General features: G+C 41.7%; 1 protein-coding gene and 1 pseudogene across 1 annotated transcript in view; both read right to left on the reverse strand.

Annotated features, from left to right (window-relative positions):
• Positions 1-23,625, reverse strand: part of LOC143103449 (protein NLRC3-like) — a 59,092-nt pseudogene that overhangs the window by 2,850 nt on the left and 32,617 nt on the right.
• LOC143103453 (protein NLRC3-like) overlaps positions 1-23,625 on the reverse strand; it is a 37,003-nt gene that overhangs the window by 1,441 nt on the left and 11,937 nt on the right. The window contains exons 4-7 of the mRNA XM_076267243.1: positions 22,120-22,236; positions 20,566-20,682; positions 9,333-9,416; positions 7,377-9,158 (exon numbers count right to left, since the gene is read on the reverse strand). Of these exons, the coding sequence (XP_076123358.1) occupies positions 7,377-9,158; positions 9,333-9,416; positions 20,566-20,682; positions 22,120-22,236 (2,100 nt within the window). The remainder of the gene's footprint in view (positions 1-7,376; positions 9,159-9,332; positions 9,417-20,565; positions 20,683-22,119; positions 22,237-23,625) is intronic.

Consider the following 23,625-nt stretch of genomic DNA (forward strand, 5'->3'; position numbering starts at 1 on the left):
ATCGACCCCCACCCCCAATTGTCCTCTTGGTCTCCCCTGCTTGTTCCTACACAATATAACAACAGAGTTGAAATTCTTATCATGGGAGAGTTAGTTAGCTCCAGGTGTCTTTCCCTACATACTCAGCCACCATCACCAATCTACTACTATCACACACACACACACACACACACACACAGACACACACACTAGAGATGCGCGGTTCGCGGTTACAGCCGCGGACTCCGCGGTTAAACCGCGGATCGGGCGGATGACGTGAAGAAATATAATATTTTAATTAAAGTCGGGCGGGTGGCGGTTGAACCAATCAAATGAAAAAAATATAGCCTATACATTGTTAAATTGTGTTACCTACATCCGAAAAAAACGAGCACACTTTGAAATAGTCACATTTTCATCAGGCAGTTTGGCCTAGTTGCTTCTATGCATGCTGCTTTGTTTATCTATCAGAGACGGTGTTGCGGAATTGGTGTACTCCGATGTTTCACTGAGCAACCCCTCACGCACGCGCGCACACACACACACACACACACACACACACACACTAAAGGTAACAAAGTTTAAATGAAGTAGCCTATCGTAGCCTACCAGCATGTTTTTCTCTCCAGTGTGCAATAAGAAAGTAGAATAGGCTACAGTGCAAGTTGACCGATGATTCATCTCCCATGTCGCGTCTCATTGCAGAGCCTTGGTAGGCCACTAAGCAAATCTGCAACCTATGAGCCCAGCTGCCAGTATTGGAGGAGGCCTAAACATCTCGTAGATGAGACTGACTGGGTTATTTTGTTTCGATATTATATATAAAACACATAGTCATTTTAGCCTACCATTCAGGGAATAGGCATTTAAAAGGGAGACAGATTATGGTGTGATATGACTCAGAACTGACATCGGGCAATGGCAGTGCGAGATGTTCAGAACGTAAGAGCTAAAACTTCTACAAGCTCAGTAACATCCACAGCGGAAAAAAGAAGGTAAGAAAAATAGTCGGAAAACTTAGATGTGTAAGGCAAGCAAGCTGTTACTAAAAATGTAAACATGCACGTTGCACTGCTGTGCGGTGGGTTACAGTGCGTAAAGTAGCCTATAATGTGAATGACTTGTTATTTTATTAAGGATTTCTTTCTTTTTGCAAAAAATAAAGTACAATAGGCATTAATTAGTAGGCTAAATAGCAGCATGTTGAAATGATGTGCTAAATTGCGTTTTTTATTACAATGATACAATTGTAGGCTACAGGCTGCGTTTTATTTGGAGACTTTTGCGAGACAGAGACTGAGTTTGCTGCTGATATTCTGGGGAGAGGCTACAACATAGCCAATGTAGGACTTTAGCCTTTTAATATATTTGCTGCATTGGATCAGTCTTTCTAGAACAGGCAAGAGCTTTCTAGCCTCACGTCAGCAGCACCGCATCACCCATATACATTAAAACAACCAGCGGATGGTGGGCGGGTGCAGATTTGAAAATTGGTCAAAAAACATTGGTGCGGATGGATGGCGGATGGATGATAAGTTTTGCTATGCGGTTACGGTTGAAATAATAGCCCATCCGCGCATCTCTAACACACACACACACTGTTCCATCTTAGCAGGGCCTTTACTCAGCCTAGAGAAACCATCTGAAGAGACACACCATCTGAATCTCAACTCCACTATAACAAACACACACACGCACTAGTGCTGGGCGGTATACCGGTTCACACCGTATACCGGTGTATATCTTCGTTATGATATGAATTTTTAATATACCGCCATACCGGTGTATTTGATTACACAACGTTTGGAACGCTGTGCACGTCAGTGTTTCCGACGGGACTTTTTTCACACGCACGCATGGTGCCACTGCGAGGCATAGTGAGGGTAAACACAAAACACCTTAAGTTTTCCCCCTGAAGTATGACCCTTAAGGCTTACTTTCTCCTTAGGTAAGGGGTTTATTTAAGGGTGTTGCACAGAATACCTTAAATTGTTTCTTTAGTTAAGGAAAAACATTAAGGGATACTGCATTGAAAGGGATTTACCGTCACGAAAATGCTATTGAGATTTTTCAACAGCTGTAACTAGCTGGCTAGTAGGTGATGTCGTTAGTTAGCAACCCACCGAACACAGTGAAGTTTAATGATCTTATCATTCATCTCACCTTAAAGCCTGTGGTGCAGGTTAAACAACACTTTCAATTAATGGGTACATTAAGCACTCAAGATATGTATATAAAGTTAGATATGTCTCCAAAATGGTGTTAAAGTCCAGTTTTTGTAATTTTTTGTTAGTAACAGTTATTTTTTACGCAATTCGGCGATGACGTCATATGAGGTAGACGTGGTGGAAGCTATCTTTTACAGTCTATGGGTGGAAGCAGAGATAAGAAGGAATCCGACCTGCAGTCATATCCCTGTCCCACCCCATCTCTCTCTCCCACTTACTTACTGTCTCACTATTCACTGTCCTATACAAATAAAGGCAAAAAGCCCAAAAAATATACTATACTATAAATATAAAAAAGATCTTTGGTGGAAGTAGCCTCAGCCTTATATCAGCTACTAGAACTAGCACTGGTGTCTAACTGGGATGAGGAAGAGGTGGCAAGACCCACAGTTAACATTTATGATGGCCAGCAGCCATATAATTTGGAACCGGTTAGACGTGAGAGGGCGAATGGGGAAATACCGAGAGCTGATGGCCATCAAAGAGAAATAAATGCATGGTCAGAGGAGAATCACTGGAGAGTTGGTGAAGTGTCCTGGTGAGTTGCTAGCGCAGCAACGAGCGCTGGAGCTAGTCTATGAATAGCAGTGGGTAGGCCTACAATAACAACTTTTTTTACTGTCGAGTGAAAGTCAACGTTTTCTTTATATCTAGTGACAGTGATTATGTCGTTGGCTCAGATAAGTACCCTAAACTTAGTCAGAAGATCTAGAAATAGAAGGCATATTATGCTAGCTATGTAGCTTGACCCACCTGTGAACCCCTATGTTTATTTCTAAGCTTTCAGGCTACCTTTCTCCGGTGAAAATGTTGTTTGCAAACGTAGCCGACGCCGAGTAGGCTGGTCGTGTCTTCAGTGTGATTATAGTGCTAACTAGTTTTCCCCGTGATTGACATTGTCATTGACACCGTCAGGGTACCGCTTACCGGGAGAGAGTAATAAGCGTGTCTGTGTCGCTGTGTTTGGCAAATTGGCAGGTGTCTGTGTGGGCGGTGTCGTCCCATGGAAACTGTGGTGGAGAGCTTGTGTTGTAGGGAGGTGAGCGCGTTTTGGTCGCTGAGGAGCTCACCCCGCGGCCAGCAAATAACGTGCCTAACACAGCGTCCTGGATTTGAGGCATGCTGCCTGAATCCGTTTGTGCTACACATAGCATACTCACACTCCAGGCAAGATCATGGTCCCCTTCAAGCCAGCATGCACGAGTATGTTCATGGTTTATGTTTACTTTACCAATCTTTTTACACTGTTCTTTGAACCAACAGTTATAGGAGAGGAGATGTGTTGCATACACAATAAACATGCATAAGACACAGGCTTAAAATGACGTCTCCAACCTACTTACAGAGTTTTAAACTGAACAATCTTTCCTACTTATCCCTATGCAATACCGGTACACTGTGTACAGGCAGGCTATACGCTGGGCTTATGGGGTTTTAGGCAGGAGTATAAGGAAGCCTCTACCCTCTTGTGTGGTTTCACCATCAGACAACAATTCCAAAGTGGTGACCAGACCTATCAGGGCTTTCAATGGCCTCGTTTAGATGAAAATGAATAAAAAAGAATTGTTATGCTTATTCTGTTGTGATCGCTCCATTGCCCTTAAAATGTTAGAAAGTACACAGAACACATGAATTTTGATTAAAAAAAAACAGTTTATTGGCATTGCTTGTAATGGTTACTGAACATTTAAACATTTACTGAACAAGGACAAAGACACAGGTTGGAAGTAAACAAATCTCTCTAAAAAAAAAATGGTTAGGCACAAAACATACAAGGATACAAGGAAGTTTATTGTCACATGTCTAATTATGTCTGGTGTCAGCCTATTTGTGCATTAATGGGGGGGGGGGGGGGTCAAAAGTGCAGTAGAAGAGGGGTTTAGTAGATTAAGTGGCAAGGGCTGCATAAGAAAGGTGGGGGAGGATTGGGATTGGGATTGGGGGGGGGGGGGGTCTTGGTGTGTGTGTTGGGGGGATGACAGGGGAGATGGGATAGTGTGCTGTGTATGTGGGGAGAGGGCAGTGTGCAATATGTGTGTTGGAGAAGCTTCCTCATGAGACGATGTGCTGCGTATGGGGGGGGGGGGGGCAGTGTGCTGTAAGTATGTTGGGGATGTGTGTTGGAGAAGCTTCCTGATGAAATAATGTGCTGTGTATGTAGGGGGGAGGGGGGAGCAGTGTACTGCAAGTATGGTGAAGGGACTTACTATTGCAAGCAGAGTACTGTATGTATGATGTATGTGAGTGATGACAGTGAAGATGTGTGTGTGGGCGGGAGGGGAGTGGAGCAGTGACTGTGTGTGTGTGTGTGTGTGTAGTGTGTGTGTGGGTAGGTGGGGGCAGTATGCTGTAAGTATGTAGAGGATGTGTGTTGGAGAAGATCCTGAAGACAATGTGCTGTGTATGTAGGGAGGGGGGGGGGCAGTGTGCAGCAAGTATGTAGAGGAGGCTTACTGTAGCAAGCAGTGTGCTGTATGTATGTGTGGTGATGACAGTGATGATGTAAGTGTGTGTTTTTTTTGTGTGTGTGTTGGGGATGGGGGTGGGGTGGGGGGGTACACATACAAGGAACACTGATGAAGGGCTAGACGCGAAACGTTTGCACCTTGTTTCTTTGGCCTGCAATAGTGTGGTCTTACCTGAGGGTCAGCTGATGGTTCTCTTTCTCACACACAAACCCATGATATTTCATGCATGCAGTGATACATGCAAAAGCACATCAAGCAGACACACAGTGAGCCCAGACAACACCGCACACAGAGGTTGACAAGGCACAGGTAAAATGATTGGTAAATTATTTTGAATTACATACAAGAAATGTCATGCAAATAACAACAAAAAAGAAAATCCAAGCACACAGACAGAGGAGCAGACATGCAGCACCCCTTGAATGGGGTACAGCGACAATTATTACCACTTACATAACCAATACAGTATAACACTCAAATATGATGACATCACAAACCAACAGACTAAAGCCAGCCTGGTACACCTGTGTCCCAGCATCAGAAGTGGAGGTGGGCAAGGGCTGATCCCCAGTATCACACTGCCCATGGTCTCCTGCTGTGAGGCGTCTGTCAACATCTTGTGAAAACAAATATAAAAAAGGTCAGCGAAGAGGGTACACAAGAGAAAAAAGATTACAGTACAATGGACCCTGATATGCGCTACTCGATGTATTAAAAAATACATGAAAGACATTCAGAACATATTTGATGATGTTGAAGGTTACTGTTAAATGTTTACATCAATACTAGTGGTAATAAATGTCTAGAGTGCATGTGGTGCATAAACTCTATGAGGTAGTGCATTTACTGTATTGGGAGGTAGCTAAACTCTGAAGTGAGAAGTGGATAAACTCTGTTTCTGAAATGTCAGAGGTGGGTAAACTGTGTTTACTTGCGTTAGCCACCACTACAGCCCTGGTGACACGGTCATGGCCAAATATATGTAATATGTAACACAAAACGCAAACACACTGTTTAGTTGTGAAGGCTGCTTGATGATCACCACCACTGATCCCAACGCTAGCCATGATGCTTTCATGACGATATGGACATTTACTTCAGCGCAATTTTGTTTTGGCTCATATTCGTGAATCACGAAATATCCTCTAATGTCAGACTGATCATGATTGTAGTGGAGGAGGCTGTGTCAAAGGGAACACGGTATGCAAAATACACACAGAGCTAGCTAACGCGCAGCTTGTAAACATTAGCATGATGCTTACCGTGGCAATATCTCGCTTGCGGCAGACGGTGTCTCTGGACCTCGGGACAGGGCAGGCAGAGAGGTTTGCATGCACAGACGGCAAAGCGGTAGGAATTAACTTCGCCATCCTCTCACTCTTTAAACCAAGTGAGACCATCTTGGCATCCCCTGAGTGGTAATCCTCCTCCTTGAAATGCGCGCTGCATATTCTCCAGAAGGCGGTGACGGAGCTAGCTGAAAAATCTGCCCACCTAACCTTGACAAATTGCACCTAGCTTCGGAAGATCCCTTTGTCCTTGGGGAAGCAATGGACCCTAAGTCAAGTTTTGCTGGAGTTCTTGCACCCGGCACAAACACAGTAGTAAACCATTTTATCTATTTATTTATCTACTCTCTCCCTCTCTCCATCAGCTATCTATGTTATGTTATGCTATGCTATCTCTCACTACTATCTATCTATGCTATCTCTCTCTCACTATCTATCTATCTATCTCTATATATCTATCTATCTAGGCTATCTCTATCTTTATATTTACTTATATATCTGACACTGTTACTCTCTCACTAGCTGCTACTCTCACTAATCGTCGTCTCTCAATGGTATCAAGGCGGCCTTTCCTATGTCGTCCCAAAACGAGTACCTCATGTGACGTCATGGAATGCATTGTGGGAGAAATAAGAATCTTCGCAAACCTGTTGCTAACCATTAAATATCACCTACTTTTCCTTATTATATTTCTTTTTTGTGATACTTTACAACATCAAATACAATTTATAATTGTTTAAATGTTTATTACCAACTAGAAAATTGCCAGAAAAGACAAAAAAAAAAAAACCTGCACCACAGGCTTTAAGAATATTCGCTGAAATTAGAATCATGAGTGGCTCTTTGTAAACAGCATAATTTTCTGGGGCCATGCAAAACTGCATTACCACTAGTGTGGAGTTATTCTACATCATGACAGTAAAATAGACCATCCTTAGTCAATGTACTGCAGCAATTCCTCTCTCAACCTGTAGAAAATGCTGTGAACATCTGATTATGCATGAAAAAATACCGTCATATACCGTGAAACCGTAAGAATTTTGAAAAATACCGTGATATACATTTTTGGTCATACCGCCCAGCACTAACACGCACGCACACACACACACACACACACACAGACACACAGTGTTCCATCTTAGCAGGAACTTTTCTCAGCCTAGAGAAACCATCTGAAGAGACACACCATCTGAATCTCAACTCCACTCCACTACTACCACAAACACACACACACACACACACACAGACACACACGCACACACACACACACACACACAGTGTTCCATCTTAGCAGGGCCTTTACTCAGCCTAGAGAAACCATCTGAAGAGACACACCATCTGAATCTCCACTCCACTACTATAACACACACACACACACACACAGACACACACACACACACAGTGTTACTTACTCAGCAGATGTGCATGTTGTGACCACTGGCAGCACCTTCTGAAGAACTTCATCTGGACTGAGGAGTTCAGTCTGATCTTCCTCTGGTGTCTTTATGTACTTCTGCAGGTCAAACTCAGCCAGCTGCTCCTCTGACATCTTAAACTCAAATCTCTTAGTCTCCCACTGTCCTGGTAAGAGCATCTCTACATGCAGATCTACTGAGCTCTTTTTGTGCTCCACTACAGCATGGTGATTCAGCTCATTCAGACAGTAGAACAGGTTGATCCTTCTGCCTGAGCTACTCTGATCTCTGATCTTCTGTTTGACAAACTGGACTGTTTGCTCTGAGCTATCTGATTGGCTACTGCTCTGTGGCAGTAGGTGCTTTAAGAGATTCTGATTGGACTCCAGTGAGAGGCCCAGAAGGAAGCGGAGGAAAAGGTCCAGGTGTCCATTCTTACTCTGTAAGGCCAGGTCCACTGCAGTCTTGTGTAGGTCATGAAGTGTTGCAGCTCTGAACAGAGCAGAGAGCTGAGAGGTTTGCTGTTGGTCAGGCATGTTTCTCTGTCTGTTGCTGAAGCAGAGGAACACATACAGAGCTGCAAGAAACTCCTGGATGCTCAGATGCACAAAGCTGAACACTTTCCCCTGGTACAGCCCAGCCTCCTCTCTGAAGATCTGAGTACACACTCCTGAGTACACTGATGCTTCTGCGACGTCAATGCCACACTCTCTCAGGTCTTCCTCATAGAAGATCAGATTGCCTTTCTCCAGCTGTTGGAAAGCCAGTTTCCCCAGTTTGTAAATCACCTCTTCATCTGTCTCTTTTCTCTCTGTGTACTTGACATGTTTCGTGTCTGTCTGAATGACCAGGAAGTGTGTGTACATTTGAGTCAGAGTCCTTGGCATTTCTACTTTGTCTGATTCTTTTGATGTTTTCTCTACAACGGTGGCTGAAATCCAGCAGAAGACTGGAATGTGGCACATGATGTAGAGGCTCCTGGATGACTTCAGGTGTGTGATGGTTCTGCTGGCCAGGTTCTCATCCCTGATTCTCTTGCTGAAGTACTCATCTTTCTGTGGGTCGTTGAATCCCCTTATTTCTGTCACCTGGTCTACACACTCAGGGATCTGATTGGCTGCTGCTGGTCGGGTGGTGATCCAGAGGAGAGCAGAAGGAAGCAGATACCCCTTGATGAGGTTTGTCAGCAGCACGTCCACTGAGGCTGGCTTTGTCACATCACAACACTTCGGGTTGGAGCGGAAATCTAGAGGAAGTCGACACTCATCCAGACCATCAAAGATGAACATGACTCTGTGCTCTGAACTGGAGAAGACTCTGGGATATTTGATTTCTGGGAAAAAGTGCTGAATAAGATCCATCAGACTGAGTTTCTTCTCCCTCATCAGGTTCAACTCCCGGAAAGGAAGAGGAAATATGAAGCGGACATCCTGATTGGCTGTTCCTTCAGCCCAGTCTAGAATGAACTTCTGCACTGAGACGGTTTTTCCAATGCCAGCCACTCCCTTTGTCAGCACTGTTCTGATGGGTTTGTCTTGTCCAGATAAGGGTTTAAAGATGTCACTGCATTTGATGGGCCTGCCTCGTGCTGCTTCTCTCCAGGATGCCCTCTCTATCTGTCTGACCTCATGTTCATAACTGACCGCTCCTCTTCCCCCCTCTGTGATGTAGAGGTCTGTGTAGATCTCATGGAGGAGTCTGGTGTCTCCCTGCTGTGGGATTCCCTCAATCAGACACTGAAACTTCTTCTGCAGGTGGGATTTGTGGATCTGCTGAAATCTGTGTGTGAAAACCAAAACACTTGATTTAGACTAAATCCATGTCTGGTGTGGCCTTAAGAGTAAATCAAAGGTCAAGAACAGACATGCATCATGCATACAATAGACCCCACACGCTCACACACACACACACACACACACACACACACACACACACCACACAGACACTCCTCACCTGATAGCTCCATGGCTGGTGTGTTGTTCCTCAGAGAGGCTGGTGTTGGAGGCAGCACCCCCCTCCTCAGGAGTAGATCTTACTCTAGAGAACAAGCAGAGAACAACCTCCATCACCACATGAACTTATTACATTTGACCGTCATGTCGTTAGGAAGGCTCTGGCCATTTTGGACTGTGTTGACCATCCCCTCTATATGGAGGTTGTGCAACTACCTTCAGGTCATCTTTTCATTCTGCTGCTTCTTTGCACATTTGGACTTTTTGGACTCTTGCTAATCCTGGCCTCTCCATGTCCTGATTTTTCACTGTGTTTTATTTAATGTGCTGTTGCTAATCCTGGCCTCTCCATGTAGTGATATTGCCCTGTGTTTTATTTAGTGTGCTGCTGCTAATCCCCATGTAGTGATATTGCCCTGTGTTTTATTTAATGTGCTGTTGCTAATCCCCATGTAGTGATCTTGCACTGTGTTTTATTTAATGTGCTGTTGCTAATCCCCATGTAGTGATCTTGCACTATGTTTTATTTAATGTGCTGTTGCTAATCCCCATATAGTGATCTTGCACTATGTTTTATTTAATGTGCTGTTGCTAATCCCCATGTAGTGATCTTGCACTATGTTTTATTTAATGTGCTGTTGCTAATCCTGGCCTCCCCATGTAGTGATCTTGCCCTGTGTTTTATTTAATGTGCTGTTGCTAATCCCCATCTAGTGATCTTGCACTATGTTTTATTTAATGTGCTGTTGCTAATCCCCATGTAGTGATCTTGCACTATGTTTTATTTAATGTGCTGTTGCTAATCCCCATGTAGTGATCTTGCACTATGTTTTATTTAATGTACTGTTGCTAATCCTGGCCTCTCCATGTACTGATCTTTCCCTGTGTTTTATTTAATGTGCTGGTCTTGTCTATCTGTGTTGTAATGCTGTCTCCATTGCTATTGATTATCTTGTGTGTTGTAATGCTGTCTCCATTGCTATTGATTATCTTGTGTGTTGTAATGCTGTCTCCATTGCTATTGATTATCTTGTGTGTTGTAATGCTGTCTCCATTGCTATTGATTATCTTGTGTGTTGTAATGCTGTCTGTCTCCATTGCTATTGATTATCTTGTGTGTTGTAATGCTGTCTCCATTGCTATTGATTATCTTGTGTGTTGTAATACTGTCTCCAGGCTTGGCTTATTGATTATCTTGTGTGTTGTAATGCTGTCTCCATTGCTATTGATTATCTTGTGTGTTGTAATGCTGTCTCCATTGCTATTGATTATCTTGTGTGTTGTAATGCTGTCTCCATTGCTATTGATTATCTTGTGTGTTGTAATACTGTCTCCAGGCTTGGCTTATTGATTATCTTGTGTGTTGTAATGCTGTCTCCATTGCTATTGATTATCTTGTGTGTTGTAATGCTGTCTCCATTGCTATTGATTATCTTGTGTGTTGTAATACTGTCTCCATTGCTATTGATTATCTTGTGTGTTGTAATACTGTCTCCATTGCTATTGATTATCTTGTGTGTTGTAATGCTGTCTCCATTGCTATTGATTATCTTGTGTGTTGTAATGCTGTCTCCATTGCTATTGATTATCTTGTGTGTTGTAATACTGTCTCCATTGCTATTGATTATCTTGTGTGTTGTAATGCTGTCTCCATTGCTATTGATTATCTTGTGTGTTGTAATACTGTCTCCAGGCTTGGCTTATTGATTATCTTGTGTGTTGTAATACTGTCTCCAGGCTTGGCTTATTGATTATCTTGTGTGTTGTAATGCTGTCTCCAGGCTTGGCTTATTGATTATCTTGTGTGTTGTAATGCTGTCTCCAGGCTTGGCTTATTGATTATCTTGTGTGTTGTAATGCTGTCTCCATTGCTATTGATTATCTTGTGTGTTGTAATGCTGTCTCCATTGCTATTGATTATCTTGTGTGTTGTAATACTGTCTCCAGGCTTGGCTTATTGATTATCTTGTGTGTTGTAATGCTGTCTCCAGGCTTGGCTTATTGATTATCTTGTGTGTTGTAATACTGTCTCCAGGCTTGGCTTATTGATTATCTTGTGTGTTGTAATGCTGTCTCCATTGCTATTGATTATCTTGTGTGTTGTAATGCTGTCTCCATTGCTATTGATTATCTTGTGTGTTGTGATACTGTCTCCATTGCTATTGATTATCTTGTGTGTTGTAATGCTGTCTCCAGGCTTGGCTTATTGATTATCTTGTGTGTTGTAATGCTGTCTCCAGGCTTGGCTTATTGATTATCTTGTGTGTTGTAATACTGTCTCCATTGCTATTGATTATATTGTGTGTTGTAATACTGTCTCCAGGCTTGGGTTATTGATTATCTTGTGTGTTGTAATACTGTCTCCAGGCTTGGCTTATTGATTATCTTGTGTGTTGTAATGCTGTCTCCAGGCTTGGCTTATTGATTATCTTGTGTGTTGTAATGCTGTCTCCAGGCTTGGCTTATTGATTATCTTGTGTGTTGTAATACTGTCTCCATTGCTATTGATTATCTTGTGTGTTGTAATACTGTCTCCATTGCTATTGATTATCTTGTGTGTTGTGATACTGTCTCCAGGCTTGGCTTATTGATTATCTTGTGTGTTGTAATGCTGTCTCCATTGCTATTGATTATCTTGTGTGTTGTAATACTGTCTCCATTGCTATTGATTATCTTGTGTGTTGTAATACTGTCTCCATTGCTATTGATTATCTTGTGTGTTGTAATACTGTCTCCATTGCTATTGATTATCTTGTGTGTTGTAATGCTGTCTCCATTGCTATTGATTATCTTGTGTGTTGTAATACTGTCTCCATTGCTATTGATTATCTTGTGTGTTGTAATGCTGTCTCCATTGCTATTGATTATCTTGTGTGTTGTAATACTGTCTCCAGGCTTGGCTTATTGATTATCTTGTGTGTTGTAATACTGTCTCCAGGCTTGGCTTATTGATTATCTTGTGTGTTGTAATACTGTCTCCAGGCTTGGCTTATTGATTATCTTGTGTGTTGTAATGCTGTCTCCAGGCTTGGCTTATTGATTATCTTGTGTGTTGTATTGCTGTCTCCAGGCTTGGCTTATTGATTATCTTGTGTGTTGTAATGCTGTCTCCATTGCTATTGATTATCTTGTGTGTTGTAATGCTGTCTCCATTGCTATTGATTATCTTGTGTGTTGTAATACTGTCTCCAGGCTTGGCTTATTGATTATCTTGTGTGTTGTAATGCTGTCTCCAGGCTTGGCTTATTGATTATCTTGTGTGTTGTAATACTGTCTCCAGGCTTGGCTTATTGATTATCTTGTGTGTTGTAATGCTGTCTCCATTGCTATTGATTATCTTGTGTGTTGTAATGCTGTCTCCATTGCTATTGATTATCTTGTGTGTTGTGATACTGTCTCCATTGCTATTGATTATCTTGTGTGTTGTAATGCTGTCTCCAGGCTTGGCTTATTGATTATCTTGTGTGTTGTAATGCTGTCTCCAGGCTTGGCTTATTGATTATCTTGTGTGTTGTAATGCTGTCTCCAGGCTTGGCTTATTGATTATCTTGTGTGTTGTAATGCTGTCTCCATTGCTATTGATTATCTTGTGTGTTGTAATGCTGTCTCCAGGCTTGGCTTATTGATTATCTTGTGTGTTGTAATGCTGTCTCCAGGCTTGGCTTATTGATTATCTTGTGTGTTGTAATGCTGTCTCCATTGCTATTGATTATCTTGTGTGTTGTAATACTGTCTCCATTGCTATTGATTATCTTGTGTGTTGTAATACTGTCTCCATTGCTATTGATTATCTTGTGTGTTGTAATACTGTCTCCATTGTTATTGATTATCTTGTGTGTTGTAATACTGTCTCCAGGCTTGGCTTATTGATTATCTTGTGTGTTGTAATGCTGTCTCCAGGCTTGGCTTATTGATTATCTTGTGTGTTGTAATGCTGTCTCCAGGCTTATTGATTATCTTGTGTGTTGTAATGCTGTCTCCATTGCTATTGATTATCTTGTGTGTTGTAATACTGTCTCCAGGCTTGGCTTATTGATTATCTTGTGTGTTGTAATGCTGTCTCCAGGCTTATTGATTATCTTGTGTGTTGTAATGCTGTCTCCATTGCTATTGATTATCTTGTGTGTTGTAATGCTGTCTCCATTGCTATTGATTATCTTGTGTGTTGTAATACTGTCTCCAGGCTTGGCTTATTGATTATCTTGTGTGTTGTAATACTGTCTCCAGGCTTGGCTTATTGATTATCTTGTGTGTTGTAATGCTGTCTCCATTGCTATTGATTATCTTGTGTGTTGTAATGCTGTCTCCAGGCTTGGCTTATTGATTATCTTGTGTGTTGTAATGCTGTCTCCAGGCTTGGCTTATTTATTATCTTGTGTGTTGTAATGCTGTCTCCAGGCTTATTGATTATCTTGTGTGTTGTAATGCTGTCTCCATTGCTATTGATTATCTTGTGTGTTGTAATGCTGTCTCCATTGCTATTGATTATCTTGTGTGTTGTAATACTGTCTCCAGGCTTGGCTTATTGATTATCTTGTGTGTTGTAATACTGTCTCCAGGCTTGGCTTATTGAGTATCTTGTGTGTTGTAATGCTGTCTCCATTGCTATTGATTATCTTGTGTGTTGTAATGCTGTCTCCAGGCTTGGCTTATTGATTATCTTGTGTGTTGTAATGCTGTCTCCAGGCTTGGCTTATTGATTATCTTGTGTGTTGTAATGCTGTCTCCAGGCTTGGCTTATTGATTATCTTGTGTGTTGTAATGCTGTCTCCAGGCTTATTGATTATCTTGTGTGTTGTAATGCTGTCTCCATTGCTATTGATTATCTTGTGTGTTGTAATGCTGTCTCCATTGCTATTGATTATCTTGTGTGTTGTAATACTGTCTCCAGGCTTGGCTTATTGATTATCTTGTGTGTTGTAATGCTGTCTCCATTGCTATTGATTATCTTGTGTGTTGTAATGCTGTCTCCATTGCTATTGATTATCTTGTGTGTTGTAATACTGTCTCCAGGCTTGGCTTATTGATTATCTTGTGTGTTGTAATACTGTCTCCAGGCTTGGCTTATTGATTATCTTGTGTGTTGTAATGCTGTCTCCATTGCTATTGATTATCTTGTGTGTTGTAATGCTGTCTCCAGGCTTGGCTTATTGATTATCTTGTGTGTTGTAATGCTGTCTCCAGGCTTGGCTTATTGATTATCTTGTGTGTTGTAATGCTGTCTCCAGGCTTGGCTTATTGATTATCTTGTGTGTTGTAATGCTGTCTCCAGGCTTATTGATTATCTTGTGTGTTGTAATGCTGTCTCCATTGCTATTGATTATCTTGTGTGTTGTAATGCTGTCTCCATTGCTATTGATTATCTTGTGTGTTGTAATACTGTCTCCAGGCTTGGCTTATTGATTATCTTGTGTGTTGTAATACTGTCTCCAGGCTTGGCTTATTGATTATCTTGTGTGTTGTAATGCTGTCTCCATTGCTATTGATTATCTTGTGTGTTGTAATGCTGTCTCCAGGCTTGGCTTATTGATTATCTTGTGTGTTGTAATGCTGTCTCCAGGCTTGGCTTATTGATTATCTTGTGTGTTGTAATGCTGTCTCCAGGCTTGGCTTATTGATTATCTTGTGTGTTGTAATGCTGTCTCCAGGCTTGGCTTATTGATTATCTTGTGTGTTGTGTCGTTGGTTGTGTGTCTTGATACCTACATGTAGCTGCAACTTCATTTCCCCCATGTGGGATAATATATTTTGACTTGACTACATTGAACACACACACACACGTATGTTCAATGTATGTGGTGTGTTCGTGTGTGTGTGTGTATGTGTGTGTTCACTTATATTATAATATTCAATATTCAGTGCAGGGTGAGTTCAACACACACACACACACACACACACACACACACGCACACGCACACGCACACGCACACACACGCACACAAAAGGAATAGAAGATGGCATTCTCACTGCATACTCATTGGATGTTACATCCCAAAACACACCTAGGACGATCTAATAGGACGATCCCATGCAACGTGACGTAAAGCGTGCCACAAGTCTTATTCATATTGTACACTCAAGTCTGTGATGAATATTTCGACATACTTTCATCAAACATTGTGCCCATAGATGTGTCAATGAACGAGCATAAGCGTGGTCTGGCACATGATCTAAAAATCACTACTTTACACCCTCTAAACATCAATACACCACTGACCATTAAAAACCTGGCACTTGATCTAAAAATCACTACTTTACACCCTCTAAACATCAATACACCACTGACCATTAAAAACCTGGCACTTGATCTAAAAATCACTACTTTACACCCTCTAAACATCAATACACCACTGACCATTAAAAACCTGGCACTTGATCTAAAAATCACTACTTTACACCCTCTAAACATCATTACACCACTGACCATTAATAACCTGGCACTTGATGTAAAAATCAAACCGACTAAACATCAATACGCCACTGAAACCTGGTCTATGGAGAAAAGCCCATATAAAGCACAGCGGTGAAGACGCACTGTCACGAGATGTAAGCAGCCCTAACAACGAGTCCCAGGCAACAACTCATTTTCAGGATGAATAAGCCACGTTGCGCTGCTGGTTTAAATGGTAAGGCCAGGAACCTTTTTGCGTACCTGAGGCAGGATAGGAATTCCCACAGTGACAAAAGGCAGAATGAATGCCCTTTGTAGTCAATTTGTGTGTGTATTTGCTTGCTGGCATTTGCCCGTTGGTTCCTGGTACCCTGTGTGTGTGTTAGCTTGCTGGCATCTGGCCGTTGGTTCCTGGTACCCTGTGTGTGTGTTAGCTTGCTGGCATCTGGCCGTTGGTTCCTGGTACCCTGTGTGTGTATTAGCTTGCTGGCATCTGGCCGTTGGTTCCTGGTACCCTGTGTGTGTGTTAGCTTGCTGGCATCTGGCCGTTGGTTCCTGGTACCCTGTGTGTGTGTTAGCTTGCTGGCATCTGGCCGTTGGTTCCTGGTACCCTGTGTGTGTGTTAGCTTGCTGGCATCTGGCCGTTGGTTCCTGGTACCCTGTGTGTGTATTAGCTTGCTGGCATCTGGCCGTTGGTTCCTGGTACCCTGTGTGTGTATTAGCTTGCTGGCATCTGGCCGTTGGTTCCTGGTACCCTGTGTGTGTGTTAGCTTGCTGGCATCTGGCCGTTGGTTCCTGGTACCCTGTGTGTGTGTTAGCTTGCTGGCATCTGGCCGTTGGTTCCTGGTACCCTGTGTGTGTGTTAGCTTGCTGGCATCTGGCCGTTGGTTCCTGGTACCCTGTGTGTGTGTTAGCTTGCTGGCATTTGGCCGTTGGTTCCTGGTACCCTGCCAGATGACCCCCCTAGTCTCCCCTCTCTCCAACCAGGAACCCTCCTGAACTCAACTACTGAAAACTGAAATGTATCTGACCAATGAGACATGATCACCCATCCAATAGTTCAATATCATGTTATCTGACCAATGACAAATGATCACCCATCCAATAGTTCAATATCATGTCAAATGTCTGGAGAAGTAAAAGGGTCTCAGTTGTAGAATTGTAAAATAAGTGTGTTCATGTTTTTCTGTATCCTGGGAGAAAATGGTCTCTGTTCGGTTGTCCTAATAACGATGCCCTGTGTAGGTTTGTGGCCTCCATACGTGAATGCCGTCCATATGTTAATTTCTGTTTTGGGATGTAATTCAACAAGCTTCTGTTCTGGCTGGATACTTTAAGGTCAGTGTTTCCCCCAGAAAAATAAGTGTATCAGGGTTCATACACATTTCCACCAGACAATTTCCATGACTTTTCCATGATTTTCTGACAAATTTCCATGACCTTATATTCCCTAAAACATCACATCAACTAGCCTACGAAAATAGAAATCCATTCTTTCGAAACAGTCCTTGGGAAATTTTAATTAAAATTAAATAATTATCTTATTATTTCTAATACATACAAAATGTAGGCCAACACTGACACACCAGCAGGCACATTAGGCTATATTTCAGCCCTACATTAAGCAAAGTTGTGCATTTAACTTTATGTGATCACCTACTGTAGACAAATACCCTCCACACATTGAAATCCTGATTAATGTAATAGCCTGATCAATTACTAATCAGCTCTTCTTCAACTCTGTAGGTTCATCATGACCATGTGATTGTGTGTTTAATTCACGTAGCTTTGTAGTGCCGCACACACTGGCTAGTAAGATGCAACGCTGAAGTAACAGGGCTGTAGCCTCCGAGTAAAATGCCTTCCAGCTGCAAACCTGCGCCTACATAATTTGATGGCACAAACTCTACTGACATGCTGGCGGCAACACATCCACGTTTCTGAATCTTCACAAAATTGACTCTGCAACAGTGAAAGAGATAATCTCAATGCAAACAACGTGGAATAGGCTACAAAATCGGTGTGCATGACATCAACTGAAATATTTTCGGTCCTTGCATGACTAAACAACGGATTAAAAGGCTAATGCACCAAACGTAAGCTGACAATTATATCAAAAGAAAACTGTTTTATTTATCCAAGTAAAGCTAGACGTGATTAAATTAATAGCCTATTTTCCTGCCATAGCACATCGTAGGTGTCCAATGTCAAATAAAAAAATGCAACCGAAGACAATTAGGCTTTCCGCCCTCTCCCTACTCCCTTCCACTGTTTGTGTGTTCTACGGCAATGGATAAAGCGAGTCGAATGAGTAGAGGGAGGGCAGAGTAACGCGATACATTTCAGATGAATTGCAATTGGTCACGCAAATTTGAAAATTGCCATTTTCAAAATCCATAACTTTTCCAGGTTTTTTCAAAACGTATGAACCCTGGTGTATATATGTTTTTCTATATCCTGGTTCAGTATTGAGTCCCTGAGCTGGTTCAGTAGTAGTTGGAACATTACACTGTGATGACCCTCTATGATTTAGGGCAGCCATCACCAAATGGCGGACCGCGGTCCGAGTCCGGACCGTGACGTGATCCTATCCGGACCCAGACCATAATAGCCTAATTTAGATTTTCACGTAAGATTTCAAAGCTGCGCTAAATGTTTCGTTGGTTAGGATAACAGCATTTACTTCAGGAGCTTCAGGAACCATCATTTCGCTTGCTGCTACTCAGCCAGTGAAATCTGTGAATTCTGATAAAGTCGAGTCAGTGAGTAAAGTAGCCTACTATGGAGAAAAGACTGATAGCCTGAAACGAGCGAGGAGAGAAGACGGGACGAGAAACAATCAGATGGATATCTAAGTTAACGATAAGTAAGTTATTTTCAAATCATCGATTGCTCAAAGAGGAGAAAGCTAGACAGCGAGAACAGAGCCTTATATAACGATACGGGGGCAACTCCACGCAAAACTGTCACGTCCGTAACGCCAACTAAATATGGATGTGACAGTTTTGCGCGGTATTGCCCTGGACCTCTTCTATAGCCTATATTCTGAGACAGGTGATTTTAAGCGCCAATTTGAAACACCTCTACTAGACAAAGCATATATTTTGAGCAAGCATAGGGTAGGCTAGGCCCATTCAACAGTGAACTGAGAACACAGAATACTTTACTATTTAAGAAGGCAATATGATTGATCCACCACAATCTAGTTAAGCCTAGGCTACATGCATTCACTGCCCAACAACGTGATATTCCTGGGTTTCCAGGATTTCGGGTCAACATAAAAAAAAACTAAAAAAAATAAATTAAACTTCCTGATTAATGGGTTCAAGGAACCAGCTGTGGAATATCCATCCTTGTCTCAGCTCAAATGTTATTTTAAGTTCACGTTAAGATCTTACAAATAGCCAAGGCTACTCAGTTTTTCTCCCCAATTAGGCTATTCTTATCTTGCCTTATTTCTCCTCATTTCGAATGTTGCCTTTTAGGCTACTTATTTTATTTCATATTAACCATTAGGCCTAGGCCTACAATTTTCTATTTCTTGAATTTCCCCTTGGGGATCAATAAAGTATCTATCTATCTATCTATCTATCTATCTATCTTACAACTAAGGCTCCATCCATCCATCCTAATATTATCCATACATACATATACATAGCCTGAACACGCACGTTAAACATTATGATGCTCCGGACCTTTGCTTGAGGAAATTTTCCGTAACTGGACCTCGCTGAAGATTAATTGAATACCCCTGATTTAGGGTGATCAGAATATTACACTGTGATGACCCTCTATGATTAAGGGTGATCAGAATATTACACTGTGATGACCCTCTATGATTTAGGGTGATCAGAATATTACACTGTGATGACCCTCTATGATTTAGGGTGATCAGAATATTACACTGTGATGACCCTCTATGATTTAGGGTGATCAGAATATTACACTGATGGCCCTCTATGATTTAGGGTGATCAGAATATTACACTGTGATGACCCTCTATGATTTAGGGTGATCAGAATATTACACTGTGATGACCCTCTATGATTTAGGGTGATCAGAATATTACACTGATGGTCCTCTATGATTTAGGGTGATCAGAATATTGCACTGTGATGATGACCCTCTATGATTTAGGGTGATCAGAATATTACACTGTGATGGCCCTCTATGATTTAGGGTGATCAGAATATTACACTGTGATGATGACCCTCTATGACTTAGGGTGATCAGAACATTACACTGTGATGGCCCTCTATGATTTAGGGTGATCAGAATATTACACTGATGGCCCTCTATGATTTAGGGTGATCAGGATATTACACTGATGGCCCTCTATGATTTAGGGTGATCAGAATATTACACTGTGATGATGACCCTCTATGATTTAGGGTGATCAGAATATTACACTGTGATGATGACCCTCTATGATTTAGGGTGATCAGAATATTACACTGTGATGACCCTCTATGATTTAGGGTGATCAGAATATTACACTGTGATGACCCTCTATGATTAAGGGTGATCAGAATATTACACTGATGGCCCTCTATGATTAAGGGTGATCAGAATATTACACTGTGATGGCCCTCTATGATTTAGGGTGACCAGAATATTACACTGTGATGGCCCTCTATGATTTAGGGTGATCAGAATATTACACTGATGGCCCTCTATGATTTAGGGTGATCAGAATATTACACTGTGATGATGACCCTCTATGATTTAGGGTGATCAGGATATTACACTGTGATGACCCTCTATGATTTAGGGTGATCAGAATATTACACTGTGATGGCCCTCTATGATTACACGGTGATGACCCTCTATGACAGATACTCACCTCTGACCAGCAAGAACATCTCCTCCTCCAAAGGTAAGTGGTGGTTCCATGGACTTATCACTCTTCATGGACAGACAGCTTGGTACAGGAGACGGTGATCTCATCTGCCGGGTGGAGCTGTATTATACACACACAGAGACAGAGAGAAAGAGAGCATTATCATATATTTAAAATACTCAAGCACACACACACACACACACACACACACACACACACACACACACACACAGAGGCTGGGCTACCTATGATTTAGGGTGATCAGAATATTACACTGTGATGACCCTCTATGATTTAGGGTGATCAGAATATTACACTGTGATGACGACCCTCTATGATTTAGGGTGATCAGAATATTACACTGTGATGATGACCCTCTATGATTTAGGGTGATCAGAATATTACACTGTGATGATGACCCTCTATGATTTAGGGTGATCAGAATATTACACTGTGATGACCCTCTATGATTTAGGGTGATCAGAATATTACACTGTGATGACCCTCTATGATTTAGGGTGATCAGAATATTACACTGATGGCCCTCTATGATTTAGGGTGATCAGAATATTACACTGTGATGATGACCCTCTATGATTTAGGGTGATCAGAATATTACACTGATGGTCCTCTATGATTTAGGGTGATCAGAATATTACACTGTGATGATGACCCTCTATGATTTAGGGTGATCAGAATATTACACTGTGATGACCCTCTATGATTTAGGGTGGTTGGATATTACACTGTGATGATGACCCTCTATGATTTAGGGTGATCAGAATATTACACTGTGATGATGACCCTCTATGATTTAGGGTGATCAGAATATTACACTGTGATGACCCTCTATGATTTAGGGTGATCAGAATATTACACTGTGATGACCCTCTATGATTTAGGGTGATCAGAATATTACACTGATGGCCCTCTATGATTTAGGGTGATCAGAATATTACACTGTGATGGCCCTCTATGATTTAGGGTTATCAGAATATTACACTGTGATGACCCTCTATGATTTAGGGTGATCAGAATATTACACTGTGATGACCCTCTATGATTAAGGGTGATCAGAATATTACACTGTGATGACCCTCTATGATTTAGGGTGATCAGAATATTACACTGATGGTCCTCTATGATTTAGGGTGATCAGAATATTACACTGTGATGATGACCCTCTATGATTTAGGGTGATCAGAATATTACACTGTGATGACCCTCTATGGTTTAGGGTGATCAGAATATTACACTGATGGCCCTCTATGATTTAGGGTGATCAGAATATTACACTGTGATGGCCCTCTATGATTTAGGGTTATCAGAATATTACACTGTGATGACCCTCTATGATTTAGGGTGATCAGAATATTACACTGTGATGACCCTCTATGATTAAGGGTGATCAGAATATTACACTGTGATGACCCTCTATGATTTAGGGTGATCAGAATATTACACTGATGGCCCTCTATGATTTAGGGTGATCAGAATATTACACTGTGATGGCCCTCTATGATTACACGGTGATGACCCTCTATGACAGATACTCACCTCTGACCAGCAAGAACATCTCCTCCTCCAAAGGTAAGTGGTGGTTCCATGGACTTATCACTCTTCATGGACAGACAGCTTGGTACAGGAGACGGTGATCTCTTCTGCCGGGTGGAGCTGTATTATACACACACAGAGACAGAGAGAAAGAGAGCATTATCATATATTTAAAATACTCAAGTACACACACACACACACACACACACACACACACACACACAGAGGCTGGGCTACCTATGATTTAGGGTGATCAGAATATTACACTGTGATGACCCTCTATGATTTAGGGTGATCAGAATATTACACTGTGATGACCCTCTATGATTTAGGGTGATCAGAATATTACACTGTGATGATGACCCTCTATGATTTAGGGTGATCAGAATATTACACTGTGATGATGACCCTCTATGATTTAGGGTGATCAGAATATTACACTGTGATGACCCTCTATGATTTAGGGTGGTTAGATATTACACTGTGATGATGACCCTCTATGATTTAGGGTGATCAGAAAATTACACTGTGATGACCCTCTATGATTTAGGGTGATCAGAATATTACACTGTGATGATGACCCTCTATGATTTAGGGTGATCAGAATATTACACTGTGATGACCCTCTATGATTTAGGGTGGTTAGATATTACACTGTGATGATGACCCTCTATGATTTAGGGTGATCAGAAAATTACACTGTGATGACCCTCTATGATTTCGGGTGATAAGAATATTACACTGATGGCCCTCTATGATTTAGGGTGATCATAATATTACACTGTGATGACCCTCTATGATATAGGGTGATCAGAATATTACACTGTGATGATGACCCTCTATGATTTAGGGTGATCAGAATATTACACTGTGATGACCCTCTATGATTTAGGGTGGTTGGATATTACACTGTGATGATGACCCTCTATGATTTAGGGTGATCAGAATATTACACTGTGATGACCCTCTATGATTTCGGGTGATCAGAATATTACACTGTGATGACCCTCTATGATTTAGGGTGATCAGAATATTACACTGTGATGACCCTCTATGATTTAGGGTGATCAGGATATTACACTGATGGCCCTCTATGATTTAGGGTGATCAGGATATTACACTGATGGCCCTCTATGATTTAGGGTGATCAGAATATTACACTGTGATGATGACCCTCTATGATTTAGGGTGATCAGAATATTACACTGTGATGATGACCCTCTATGATTTAGGGTGATCAGAATATTACACTGTGATGATGACCCTCTATGATTTAGGGTGATCAGAATATTACACTGTGATGACCCTCTATGATTTAGGGTGGTTGGATATTACACTGTGATGATGACCCTCTATGATTTAGGGTGATCAGAAGATTACACTGTGATGACCCTCTATGATTTCGGGTGATCAGAATATTACACTGTGATGACCCTCTATGATTTAGGGTGATCAGAATATTACAATGTGATGATGACCCTCTATGATTTAGGGTGATCAGAATATTAC

This window comes from Alosa pseudoharengus, unplaced genomic scaffold (assembly GCF_046254945.1).
Source record: "Alosa pseudoharengus isolate Yale_2024_CS ecotype anadromous, Long Island Sound unplaced genomic scaffold, YU_APseudo_1.1 YU_APseudo_1.1_scf_42, whole genome shotgun sequence".
Taxonomy (NCBI): Eukaryota; Metazoa; Chordata; class Actinopteri; order Clupeiformes; family Clupeidae; genus Alosa; species Alosa pseudoharengus.